At 34.5% G+C, this 13739-nt stretch overlaps 1 protein-coding gene across 1 annotated transcript in view; it reads right to left on the bottom strand.

Moving 5' to 3' along the window:
* The window catches only part of ATP8A1 (ATPase phospholipid transporting 8A1), a 203370-nt gene that overhangs the window by 164106 nt on the left and 25525 nt on the right, over nt 1-13739 (bottom strand). The window contains exons 6-8 of the mRNA XM_077758868.1: nt 12334-12374; nt 3032-3105; nt 470-539 (exon numbers count right to left, since the gene is read on the bottom strand). Coding sequence (XP_077614994.1) covers nt 470-539; nt 3032-3105; nt 12334-12374 — 185 coding nt within the window. The remainder of the gene's footprint in view (nt 1-469; nt 540-3031; nt 3106-12333; nt 12375-13739) is intronic.

Here is a 13739-nt window from a genome sequence, read left to right as displayed (position 1 = left end):
TTTAAAAAGTCCCTTAAAAAGACCATTGCTTTCTATCAAGGGATGATATGAGAAGCAAATATAGAAATCCTAACTATTCCCTGAGATTAGTGAGACTTTTAGAACAGCAATGGAAACTATGCCTTTTCAATACAGCAAAGCCAAATGATAATTTGGGCCAGGCAAATAGGGAAAATAAATAAGCAAACACATGTCAAAGCACTTAGAACTACAATTATTATCTTCAGGGTGTTGGCTACTACATAAAACATTAAGAATATTAGAAATATATCTGTATGATGGACCATATTTAATCAGGCAAGTAATCTGAGTCTTCCATCATACTTGAGGATACCTCTTCATAGATGCTCAACAAGAAAATATTTGCAGTTAGATAGTATTACTTCAATTCAGGACAATAACAGAAATAAAGCTCTTGATTCCATGTAAAAAATCAGCAAAAATTACATAAACCTGTATTAGATCTTACCTGCCTAATTTTCAGGTTTGTTTCACCATCTAAGTTGGATGTTTCAATGTAGCACATGGCCTGGGGCTCACTGTTGTTTAAAATTGAAAAGCAGAAAGATTTAGCGGGGGAAGGAAGCATAATAATAACTTATTTAAATGCTTAGACTCACTGAAGCCTTTTGTTTTAAATAAAGCTTTAGGTCTAGTTTCATTATGATTTCCATTTTAACTACTAAATGCTGGGAGGCAGAACCCATGCGGATCAGCTTTTCAGCTAGAAAGGCCACAAAGCAATTTCCTGATGCCAATCAGTACTGATCTTCAAGCTAATGTCAATGATTAGATTTGTCATGTGATACTTAAATTGCTCATCCATAAACACATGACAGAGACTGTATCTGAAATGTAAAGCAGTTTTGTGTCCAGATTTATCTTTAGCTCAAAAATATCAAGTGAGATTTCATGCTTGTAGCCCATGTATAAATTGGTTAAGGAAAGTGATTAGAAAATTCCAGATTGCTGCTTCTATAAACTTTCATTTGAATAAGATCATACAAACTATCACATTTAAATTTTAAGGCTACTTTTAAAAACTGTATGAACAAATTTTACACTGGAAGTAGGTATACACTTTCTGGGGTTTTTTTTTGTTTTTTTTTTTCCTTTTCTTTTTTCTGCTCCGGTTCTATTTCTTAAGGGTATTTCAGAGATTCGTGCAGCAGAAAAAGCTAAACTAAAACCCGCCAACTTGGCCATATTGCTCCTTGACCTGAACCTAGGAAGTGCATTTCATGGGTCCCCATCAGAATGTTTTTGGAAAGTTTGGTGCACGGTGGCTGGCGGAAGGGGTGCTCATTCTCCAGCATTATCACAGGTACTACACCCTGGACTGTGTATATCCTTTCCCTTCACAGTCTGTGTCCAGCAAGTATGGACAGGTGAGTTTGCCATCTCAGTGCATCATCTGACCCTCAAGTATAAGGAAAAGCATTCTGAAGTTAAATCAATCTCATTAGCACTTGGTTATACAATAAGCCTTATTAACATCATATAAGTATAAATTTAATCTCTGATAAGGATATGTATTCAAAATTAGAATGGAAAAGGTTTGTTACAAATACCTGGAATCTTCTAATCAACTTCCAATTTGTACATGTGCAAAACAGATTATTTCAAGTTTCAGAAATGGGCAGGTAGCTTAGTATTCTGACCTGGAGATTTGTGAAAATTGCTGAAACATACGGTCAATGATCAAATATTTTACAGATTCATTTCAACATAAGTTTGCAAGTTCTTCAGTTCACTCAATGGACTTTTTTTTTTCTCCCATACAGGCTTACATTTTTTCCCCAACTGGAGAAGGTTTTCAATATTTATATTTTCACTCTATTATTTATTCAACATATCATCTATTCAACATTGAATTTGGCTCTGGTAACTGCTAATTTGTAACTTATGTACACATTTGAAACATAAATGGCTTATGAAATTTTAAAACAAATCTTTTGATAATACAGAGGCATGGTGACAGATGTTAGGTGAACAATGCAGATTCCATACTTTGCCAGTAAAATGCACTAAAATATTACTGTTCAATATATCCAAGGCCATTTTCACATTAAAATGAGACTAACATTCTATCTTTTTTTTCATAAAGCAATTTTTCTAGGACTTTAAATGGCTAGGAAGTTAAAAAGTTAAATGGCTGACTTCTATTTGAAGTGGGGCAAATATGCATCTGAATTCAGAACATTCTCCCTTAAGATGGCTGTTACTGAAGCAGTTTTTAATAGTGTTATGAAAAAGCAGCAAGAAGTTTTACATAAGGGATCATGCTAGATAATAAATATTTCAGCAAATAATGGTGACATCCAAATGCAAGCTACAGTCAGAGAGGCAAAGCAGGCTTTTTGATTAGTAAGTGTAAAGATGGAACAGGATGCAGATAGATCACAATACAGACACTGGTAGACGGCTGAACATGACCACGGTAACATGCACTTTGTCACTAGTAACAAGTGGGATAAAAACTGATCCCAAAGCATGCGGTACAAAATGTACAACATCCAGCTTTGTGCAGGGGGTCCTCTGTAAACCCTATACCAGCCCAAATTATAGTCATAATTGCCAAAGGGATTCTACAGAACTCATAGAAAATTGCAAATGTAAGAAAAAGGCAAAATTTGTCAATGACTTCATTTCATGAATAACTTAACACTGTTCAAAACAGTATCCTGGAGAGGTATTAAATTCATCTTCAGTGTTTAGGCATATTGTTAAATATGAATATATATTAATGATGTGTAGGAAATTGAAATCTACCTTTACTGGCATGCCTCACGGCCTCCTATTGAGAACAATAGGAGCTGAATCTGTCCAGCTGAGGGACAAACAGCACCCAGTGTTGCATTCATAAAAGGCCTTTAAAACATCTAAATGAAATGTCTATCTCCAAGAAGTATAAAAAGTTTTGTGTTTTACACGAAGAGACACAGAACTCAACCATCTTTGGGTGTAATTGTTCTCTGCTGTAGGGTGAGGATCCACATACACACATCCTGTACGACTCAGTGGTTCTAACCTTGAGGACAGGCTGATGAGATCTGCTGGGAGATGTTCCCCATTGGTCACTTTCACTATTTCCCCTACTGCCACCTACAGGTCCCAGTTTAAAATAATTGAAACGGAAAATAAAAAAATGAAAAACAGAAAAAAGAAGAACCAAACAAATGGACAAAAGAGACAGAAAGTTTGAAATTATTATAGAAAATAATACATGTTAATAAAAATGTCTAATGTCAATTTTTTCAAAATTTATTTTCATCAGGTCTAAAGGTACAAGAAAACGTGAAATATTAAAGGATTCCTCGATTCAAAGCCCAGTTTTCACTTTTTAATGTAGAAACTTTTGCGTCTTTTTGAAAGTTTATTCACAAGACTGTCTTATCAAAAACAAAATAATTTTATATACAGAGCTATTTTATCTTATAGATTTTCCTTTTTCCAATTCCTCCCTCTCATGCCATCTACTGGATGACTACTCCTAGCCAAGAAGGAAAGAACTGTGGGAACTACTTTTTAGACTTTTGAAAAAGCCAAGTAAACTATTCTAGTCCTCTCCACCACCACCCGATACACAAAAAAAAACTTTTAAAAAGTTAGAAATTTTCTGATTCCAAAACATTTGCAAAGTTAATTGCATACATATCATTACCTTTAATGCAAAGTTGTGAAAACATGGATTTTAGGAAGTTAGAAGGCATAATTGCAGCCTTTTGAGTTGTTCGATAATGCCTTAAAAGGGTAAGCCCTTTGAACCCAGAAGTTTTTTAGAGAGGGTACGAAATAGACAGCTTGAGTTATTTTACTCTACTTTTTACTTTCTGAACTTCTATATGTATTTGTTATAAACTAAAACTTCAGTTTCTTCAAGTCAAAGTGAAAAAGCAATGAAACACAGTAACTTTCAACAGTGTTCATGCTTTAATTTCAAACTACCTCAGAAAGGGTGCACTATTAGTAATTAATAATTGAAAATATTTGGAAATTAAAATATTACAAACTGTTGTTTATGTTTACTGTTAAATGATGCTCACCTGCAGGTGAGAGTCATCATGTCCTTTTTCTGAGAGTGGACAGTGTGGCATAATGAAGGCATCAGATCAGAGATTAAACATGCCCACCTTGACTTAGTCATTAGCTAAAGTTAAATGGCCAAAAATAAGACTTGAAGTCAAAGTTCCGCTTGATGTTAAATGATGACAGAAACTTCTACCTATTTTTTAAGTCTAATGTATTTTCACAAGAGTAATGCAAAACTTTTTGAGAGAGGGGAAAAAAAAACCCTGAAAGGTGGTATTTTGCCACTGGGATAGAAATATATAATGGAAGAGGCTTTATACTTTACTTTGAGCCCTACTAAATAACTAAATGCAATCAAACATGTAATCTTTTAAAACCTAATAATCTTTGGAGGAAGTTAATCTCTGTGGATGCTATAGTAAGATATAGGAGCACCTGGCTGGCTTAGTTGGTGAAATATGAGATTCGATCTCAGGGTTGTGAGTTTGAGCCCCATGTTGGGTGTACAGATTACTTTAAAATCTTAAAAAAAAGATGAGAATCTATTTTGATCTTCCATATCTATAGTTATACTACAGTATCTATAAGCCACCAGTGAATATTTTTAATGTTGAGAAAATGCTCCTGTAAAAATGCTCCAAACTTTAAGAAATATGAGCACAGAACTTTCTGGGAGTTTCTGTGGGGTGGATGGAAGCTGATGAAAAATATTTTTAAAACTTTTAATTCAGAAGTATGTATAAAGTCAGGGTAGCATAGTCAATTATCTTCACACTTTTGAGCATACAAAAAATAAATACTGTAATTAATGGTACATATATGTGATATTCTCTATGATAAATTATGTCTCTGATAGGTTTTATCAGGAAAACACCAAAAATTTCTTAAATTGCTGGAATGCTGTATTATCACTTTGAACTTTGTCAAAGGACATTTAGATGGTCAGTCATCCACTACATTTATCAAACCTTTATTTAGTGCCACCAAGTGCCCATTGTTCTGTTGGCTATGCATTGTTAAAACTTAAATGAAAGTTTATTGAATTTAAATGAGGAGAATCAGGGAATATCGGAGTTTTGTCATTTACTCCATCTTCCTCACTTTAAAAGATGTGCAATCAACGTCTGAGAGATTAAGTCTTCTGTTCAAAATCACCAAGCCAGGGTAAGAATCCTGGTTTCCTGTCTCCTAAGCAGAGTCTTCCATAGTACCTGATGCCACCTGGTATGTGGGGCAGTGACAGTAAGCTCAACTGTTAAACTCATTCTCACACAGCCATGTGTGGACCAGCACCTCTACCTCTGTTTCAGAAACCTACCCTGATTAAAGCTATAAGCAAAAATAATAATAATAATAATAATAATAATGAAAAGGTTGATTTAAAAACCCATTAATTTTAATTTTTCTGAAAATAAAATCTAGAGGTGACACAAAAATCCTCCAGCTATAAAATATAAAAGTAAAACTACCTACTGTACTTCAACTACCCAGAGACTTACTTCTATAAATATCTGGAGAGCTTTTTGCTTGGTTAAGTTTCACTAATTTGTGTTAAGTCCAATCACTTTAAATAATGACCTGATTAAATAGATTTTGAAAAAAGGACACTGTCCATATTTATATGTGGATTTTACAAATAAAACTGTCCAAGGAAATGATGATAAACAACCTCTAAGATATTCAAAAACAATTTTCTTAATTTATATTAGGACTAGTTTTACAGTTTTTAAACCCCAAACCATTTGGAAACTGCATTCTTTAAAGGGTAACGGTGCCATATGTTCTGAATACTAATTCATGACTATCTTAAATATTAATAAAACAGAAATTATCTAAATTCAGTCATGGAAAGAACTTAAAAAAGCAAAATACTGCAATTCTCTTTTTGTTTGAAGAGTATGGCATTTCAAGAGGTATAACGACCAAAAAGAAATCATTCATCCATTTTCTTGCACTAATGTACCATAAAGATCAAGAAAGTTTGGAGGGGTATATTAAGACATCATAAAAGAATTGATCATGAACAAGGCTTGCAAGATAAAATCAACAGAACCCAATCCATGTATTATATAAAACAAATGACAGGAAATCTCATGAGTTAGTGGTCCACACACAAAGATCTGGATGTAGCCAGAGAGAGAGTAGATTTCTAATTGTAATAACTTTTGAATTACACAGTGTAGTACCTATCACTTATTCTATATGGCAAACAAGAAAGAGTCCATTAAGTCCAATCAATTTTTTAATGGCTAATTCAAAATCATTAGAGAGGTTTGAAATTCTTCGTTTATTCCTTATTTCCTTGGAGAAATCACAAGGTCAATGCAGGGTAGAGAAACCATCCTCTACACTGTTTGAGCATCAGTAGGTAATCTCTACCTTGATGAGAGAAGTACAGTGTCAGCAGGTATATACTCTTTGCCTTTTATTATAACTATATCTCCAACATTTACCTGAAAGAAAACTGGGAATTGGTTAATTATCTGCATTGAAAGATAGTTACAAATATACAACCCACTGTATTTAAGCATAGAAAACAGTAAAAAATGGTTACTGGCAAACAAGAACCACTTATCTTCACAAAATGGCATAAAATTATCTAGGAGTGAGGCCAAGGATGGGGCAGTCCTTTAAAATATGAGCACTGTAGCTTTTTTTCCACCTATAGGACTTATCTTAATAAATCCATCCATTTTATCCACTGACATCTCAGCTTCTCATATTCTCTATGACATAAAAATAAATAGGAGGAATTTACCAAATGTGATCTTTATCCTGCTTAAGGAAATCTCAATACAACTGGAAAAACCAATTCTCAACTACCATGTATATGATCATTATTCCCCATGATGGTCTTATAAAATAGGTTTTGGTTATAATTCACAATTTAGGGAGGAAAAAAATTAGTCTTATTAGCTTCTAAGTTATATGCCTAAGATCACAGTGAGAGGAAAATCTTGGGACTCAAACCCTTATCTGACTGGCTGCAAAGCTTGATTTTACATAAGTAAATATATTAAAACTATGTTGTATTTTAAATTTTAAAAAACCCAGCTTAATCTCTTCCTGGTTTTTCTATCCAGTAGCATTTTTGTGAACATGTCCTAAAGACAAACTAAGGATATAATAAGCCCAGAAACTTTCTAGAGGTGATTTAAGTGACAGGTGTGTCTTAAATCTCCTCTAGAGGTGATTTAAGTGACAGAGCTTTGAGCAAACAAGAGGACTCCAACTAAGTAACAACTTGACCAAGTTACACTGATAACCACTCTCATAGATCATCAAAGTGCCCTCTTGGTTAGGAGCCAAATAAATCTACAAATAGGCTTCAATACTTAATCAAGAGAAGAAAAGTCTTTTTTGTTATTGTTAAAGCCTTTTTGTCCTTTCCTCTTTCAACTTCTTCTTGAACCCTAAAATAACACTTTATTGGATGTGAGGGAGAAGAGAATTGTGTACTCAGTGGGAATCACAATAAGAAATTACTCCAGAGACAGACCACTGTGGTTACTTTATATGCTGGGGGAGGAACAGTTAGGGAAGGCTGGAGGCGGTCCTCTCAGGTATGATATGTATGTTGGCTTTCCAGGTAAGGAAGCTCTGATTCAAGAGAGATTTTAGCTGAAATCTGGATGATTTGAAATGGAAAAATTTCCAGGGCTCTTGGAATCAAACATGCCATCCCTCAAAAAAGGGGAAATTAAAAAAAATAACAAACCAGCAATTATAGGTATAAACCAGCCTTTTATGTGTTGTGGTAGTACTCTGAAAGCACCCAAGATCAAGAAGTATAAGGTCACTGGAGCTACGGCATTTGGAGAGAATGGCATCCAGGCTACCATGTAAATGTCCTTTAATCTCCTATTGCATGTTAATGTTTATTCTCCAATTAGACTATATGCTTCATAAAATCAAATATTCATCACATTATGGTGCAAGAGTTTAACAGTTAGACTTACAAAAATCCCTAGCTGATCCCACTGCTTTCCCACATCTTTATTCATTCTTTATTCATTATTAAGACAAAAGCAAGGCTTGTGGTCATTAAACTGAGGACTGAAAGAAACTATTAGCACCTTGTACGGTATAAAGTAGTTACTCAGTGGCCTGTAAAAACCAAAGACTCACGGAGAGCTAAAGCAGTTCTTGCAGTACTATGAGAAGAGCAGGGAACTACTTGCCCCCTCCATAAGATGCCTATTTTAGATCGCCTCTCAAGCACATCCAAGCACCTCTTTTTCTGGGGGGAGGAGGGGTTTGCACTCCTAATGTGGCATTCTCCCTTTCCATCCTAGTGCGTGCATAAGATTAATGGAAAGAAGAGAAAGTCAAGTTGGCACAAATTCCTCAACCACGTGTTCTCAGTGGAGGAACATCAAGACAAAGCACTTAGTCCCCCAAATACTGAAGTTAAAGAAATATTTAGGGCTTTAGACCACTACCTTGAGCCTTCTCATGTTACCAACATTCGTACCTACAACTGAGGATTATGTAAATGAGTAAGTTTATCAAACTGTGATGGACTGATTTAGGACCTTTGTCCAGTTGCTGACCCCCAGCATATTTATATTTTTACTAAGGAATTTTTGGAGATACAAATTCTAAATACAAACAAACGCATTTCGTGGTGAAAACTTTGTGTCTTAAAGCATCTTTAGGGAGTGGCCTGTGCACCCGTACAGAGCCCACCACTCCATACTTCTCTACAAAGCCAGGACAATGTGCTGAGTCTAAGATTCCTCTTAAATTCTCCACCTGCAACTATCTCCAAAACTTGTGAACAATTTCAGCTGCATCTCAATTTGAAGAACTAGACTTTGCGGTGAGGACAATGAAGACAATAGCTTACACGTCAAGAGTAGAGACGCAGTGCCTTGTATAGGGCTTTGGAATCGCAATACTTACTTTGGAAGTCAGACAATTTTACTTTGTACAACAGAGAAAAGTCTTCAGGGCAAAACTGGAGAGATGAACTATAATGTCTGAGAGCTGAAGTCCATCCGTGTATGAATGACTGGATGTATGCTGTGCCCACTTGTAGGTCCTCTGAGGACAATTAAAAGGTAGCCACAGTAGCCACACATTTAGAAAAACCAAGAAAGCAAGTCCCAAAAGAAAGCCCATTAGCACCGCGAAGGGTAATACGCTTATCATATTACCTTGGCATGAGGACCAGACTCTTGGTTTCGGTTTATTGATTTTGTTTTTAATTGCACAGAATGTGACATAAGCCAAAGAAAAGATTTGTCCCACAGTCTGGCCTGTCCAATAAGCAAGCCTGCTTTCATGCCCGTCTACTCAGTGTTCAATAAACCATTTTTACATGGTTGATGTCTTAGTGTAAATGTCTCTGTTCTTCTAACCTACAATTATATTTTATGACACAAGAACCCTCATATGCCTTGCTTGCTGCTGTGAGCTCACTGCTGCCACCTATACTCAATAAATATTTGCTGAATGAATGGTATAAAATCTTTCTGTGATGCCACAGTATTTGAAATTACAGCTATTACTTATCACAAAATATGCCAGAGTGTAGAATGTTGTAATTTAAAAAACACTTTCCCTACAGCTGGATATCTACAGAATCTAACTTTTCATCATTATAAAGAATGTTACAATAAACATTTTTATACATGCACAGTTTTTTCCCTCTACTTTATGATTATTTTCTTAGGATAAATTCCCAGAATTCCCTTTTTATGGTTCTCAATATGAAGACCTAAATTACTAATCCACAATAGTATGTGAATGAAATACTTCATAAAACAAAAAATCTGCAGGATAAGTAAAGTAGAAGTATAGCAAATGAGATATCAATATTGCTTAAATTTGTGACTTTCATAACTAGGTCGACTATTACACTGAGTCTGGTTGCTTATTAAGGCTCTTCTTGCTTATTGCCAACTTTTATTTCCTATTTATATAACAATTTCAATCTTTTGTCCTGTTTATGCAGCTATTTTCCCTATTGTGCCTACTTATTTGTGGTGTTTTTGATTTTATAGGATCAAATTCCACACAGCTTGAGATCTTGCTCTTTTCCAAATATTTCTTAAAGTCTTTATTCTATTGGTATGTTTTTCAAAAAACAACATTTTAACATTTAACTTTAAGCCAGCTGGAATTTATTTTAGCATGGTATGTGACTTAGATATAAATGGCATTATTTCTTGAAACTGCAAGTTGGTGATTCCCATCATCACTTATGAAATAATTCTTTTATCAATGATTTTCTGCCTCCTTAATTAAATATTAAATGGGCTTTATTTCAGGGTATCCTAGTCCCTTTTCTTCCAGTCTATTTTATTCTATTTATCAATGCCTATTTTGGCAACTGAACCATACTATTTTAATAACTTCTGCTCTCTATTTTACTCCTCCTATACACAGCTCATTTTCCCAAAATATTCTTCTATTTTCTGGACTGTTTCTTTTTGAAATTAAGATGAATAATTTCCTCAACTCTTGAGGAAAAACCAATAATTCTCCTGGGATTATATTACACCAATACTTTGGAACAGCTGGTATTTTTAGTTTCTCTAGGAATTTGACATATTTGCACATCTATGTCAATCCTTAACACCTAAAAAGTTTTGATGTTTTCTTTACCAAGGTCACATACATATTTTAAATTTATTTGTAAGCCTTTCACTTACCACCGGGAATGAGATCTTTCATTGTATTTTTCTAATTTGATATCACCAACAAAAGAAATGCTGTTAATTTTTTAGTATTTATCTTGAATTCATCACTGAACCAACTTTCATTAATTCTAGTTAATTAAATATCTAATACAATTTATTAAGTAACATCAGCTCATTTTGGCTGGGTGACTTTTGATAACACTTTAAATTTTACTCCTCTGTTCCCAGAGTAGGATGACAAGGGAGCGTGTGGCACTGCCAAGACAACTGAGAACGCTAGCATTATGGGTAATCATGGGCTGGTAATTTCTTGTCTCTGAAAAATTGAGTTACAGTAATTCACTCCATCTTGAAATAATGGGGAAAAAAAAGACATCAGTAAAATAAGATATTCTAATACGGTAATTTTAGAGGAAAGCGGTGCATGCTTATCTCCTGACTTTATGACTGCTTACTTTGGAGAAGATGGTTAGAAACTGACATATCAATTTATTAAGATATGTGTTTATGCTATAACCATGACAAACCTAGTAAATGAAATACATTTATAATACAATTCATTTGATCATACTTGATTATATCCTACCAATCTTCTAAAATACTTAAGTCCACAGGTGCCAAAGAAGAACATAAAGGAAACTTCTTTGGAAACAATTTGAGCTTTTTCATTTTTTTATCTTACTTCTCTGAGCAGTGACTATGACAGAAATAAAGGAAGCACAATCAAGGTAGTTTCCTCTCTGTTATTTTTATGTCAAAGACCAGACAGAGAGAGAGAGAGTACTGGGTTTTTAAACACCTAGAAAGGGAGATGTCAATCTTTATTTTGGCCACTGACTTAAAAATCAAGAAAGGTGCAATCAACTGAGAAGGAATCTTATTTCCTGCAAGGATACACGGTGACTATGAACATCACAGGGCAGGGTTAACGGCACGGCCTTTAAGCTGCTGGAAAATAGTGGAAAGCAAGCAAACTGCCTGTGTGGCACACCTAAGCTGCTCCTAGTCATCTCAGGGAACAAAATCCCCTGGGTACAGTGGCCTTGCCTCCAAAAGTCTTTCACCAAGTTATAAAGGTTATTTTCTTGTGAATGACTAGAGTTACTAGTCTTCCAGAACTAAGGGAGAACTAGTAACAATTGCTTACCTTTTGAAACTGAAGTCTGAAACGCACTTAGATAACATGTGCTAACTTATGACTCAACTCGCTAACTGCCATGTTACATGCCCTGTGAGAACACTAACCTCTCGATATTACAGACCTGATTTCCAGTTCATTAGAAAATGATGTTCAGGTTAGTAAGTTTTTTTTTAAGGTACTCTAATTCTTATTTTTACTTGGACAGTAGATGATTAAAGCAAAAAGTTTCAACACAAAACAGTTCATGGTTAAATGAAATCTATGAAAAACAGTACTCAAAATATACTATGAAAAACACAGAATTCCAAATATTACTTTTCAAGTCTCTCTAGTATATTTCAGAATTAAAGGGAGGTGACTAACTACAGACTCCATGAATGTTTAAAACATTAATTACTAAATAGCTTTCATATTAGAATTCTTGACATTTGTTTATGTTACACACAAAAATTACATCTATTAGAGTATACATCAATACACTTCTTCTGGAACGTAATAAAAATCAATGCATACCTTTTCCCAGTGTACAATTTCCCAAGCACCATTTCTCAAAACTGGAAATAGAAAAGGTGACATTTTTAGAAACATTTTTACTACTTATCAAAAGCTTGCTTCTGAGAAAATGATCATTTTAAATGGACAGCTTCAAAAAATGAACCAGTGGCAATTTTTATAGATTTAAAAATTAATTATGACAGCAAAGATGTATAAAATTGCACAGAGAATTAAAAACAACCCATGCACATTTTAGATCTCACAATAAAACATTACTAACAGAGGGTAATCTCATTGTGCTACAAGGGCTTTCTTGAGCATGGAGAAGAATTATAGGCCACAGCTGGAGGAGAAAGCCACAAAAATGATGTGAAAAGGGAATGAGAAGCTAAAAAACCATTTCAGAAGCCATACAGTAGCAATGTTTAAAAAAAAAAACAAAGGATTTACACAAGCACACAAGAAACAGATTTCACATTGGTTAGTAAAAATTTAACACGTAAACAGATAAAGAATTTGCGCCTCTAGTTTTATAACAGTGCCAAACTGCATAAGTTTCCATATTTGGTTTACTGAGAAGAAATGAAAGAAGAGGCTACTATTACATTATGGTACAGGAATATTTTCTTAGTGTCTTATTACTGCTTCACAGCAGTAACGTTGCTCAGTACATCTTTTTTTCTCCCCTACTATGTGTCTGTGGCATAATACTGAATATACCAATAGACACTAAAAGATAAAATGAAAAACAGTAAAGACAATAATTCAAGGTAGAAGGTACAGCACTTAATACTTAAGGGATAGGTCAAGATCAGTCAACAAATTATCCCTACAGTTAATTGCATGGGGGCAAAGCCAGTATTTGCTTATTCATTTTCTCATAGTACCTCATAGCATTCCTAGGAAGACTCTCAAATACTTGTTAAAGAAATGAATAAGTACAACAATGAATATCCTACAGTGCCTTTTGGTGAATCAACTTCATTAAATTAAAAAAAATCATAATTCCAAGTTGAAGATCTAACACTAAAACATTTCCAGTACAATTTCTATAACTATAGGACTAAGTTAAAGTTCTAATTTTTACAGTATCATACAGTTACAGGTCAAGGATCTGAACCACAGACATCCAAAAGTGATCCTTACATTCTAATACAAAACTCTAATGCCTGCAGAGTTTATCAAACTGATCCCAGGAGTAAACCTGCTCCTTGATGTTGTTCTCTGAGTACAAGAGGGTCAGGACATGAGATAGAGTAAAAAGCCACAGGTACAGATGTCATCTGTAACTGCTTAGCAGTGTCTTTCTCAAAATTAGTTGTTTCAAAGAATAAAGAATAAATGAGAGCACTCTGCCCTTTAATGGCTTAATCCAGTGGCTTCAATATAGTAAGTACAGTTCCCAACAAAGACAGCTAGCCAGG

The sequence above is a fragment of the Crocuta crocuta genome, unplaced genomic scaffold (genome assembly GCF_008692635.1).
Source record: "Crocuta crocuta isolate KB4526 unplaced genomic scaffold, BGI_CrCroc_1.0 scaffold223, whole genome shotgun sequence".
In the NCBI taxonomy this organism is placed as follows: Eukaryota; Metazoa; Chordata; class Mammalia; order Carnivora; family Hyaenidae; genus Crocuta; species Crocuta crocuta.
Note: the sequence above shows the minus strand (reverse complement) of the source record. Positions and strands in the feature narration are given on the sequence as shown.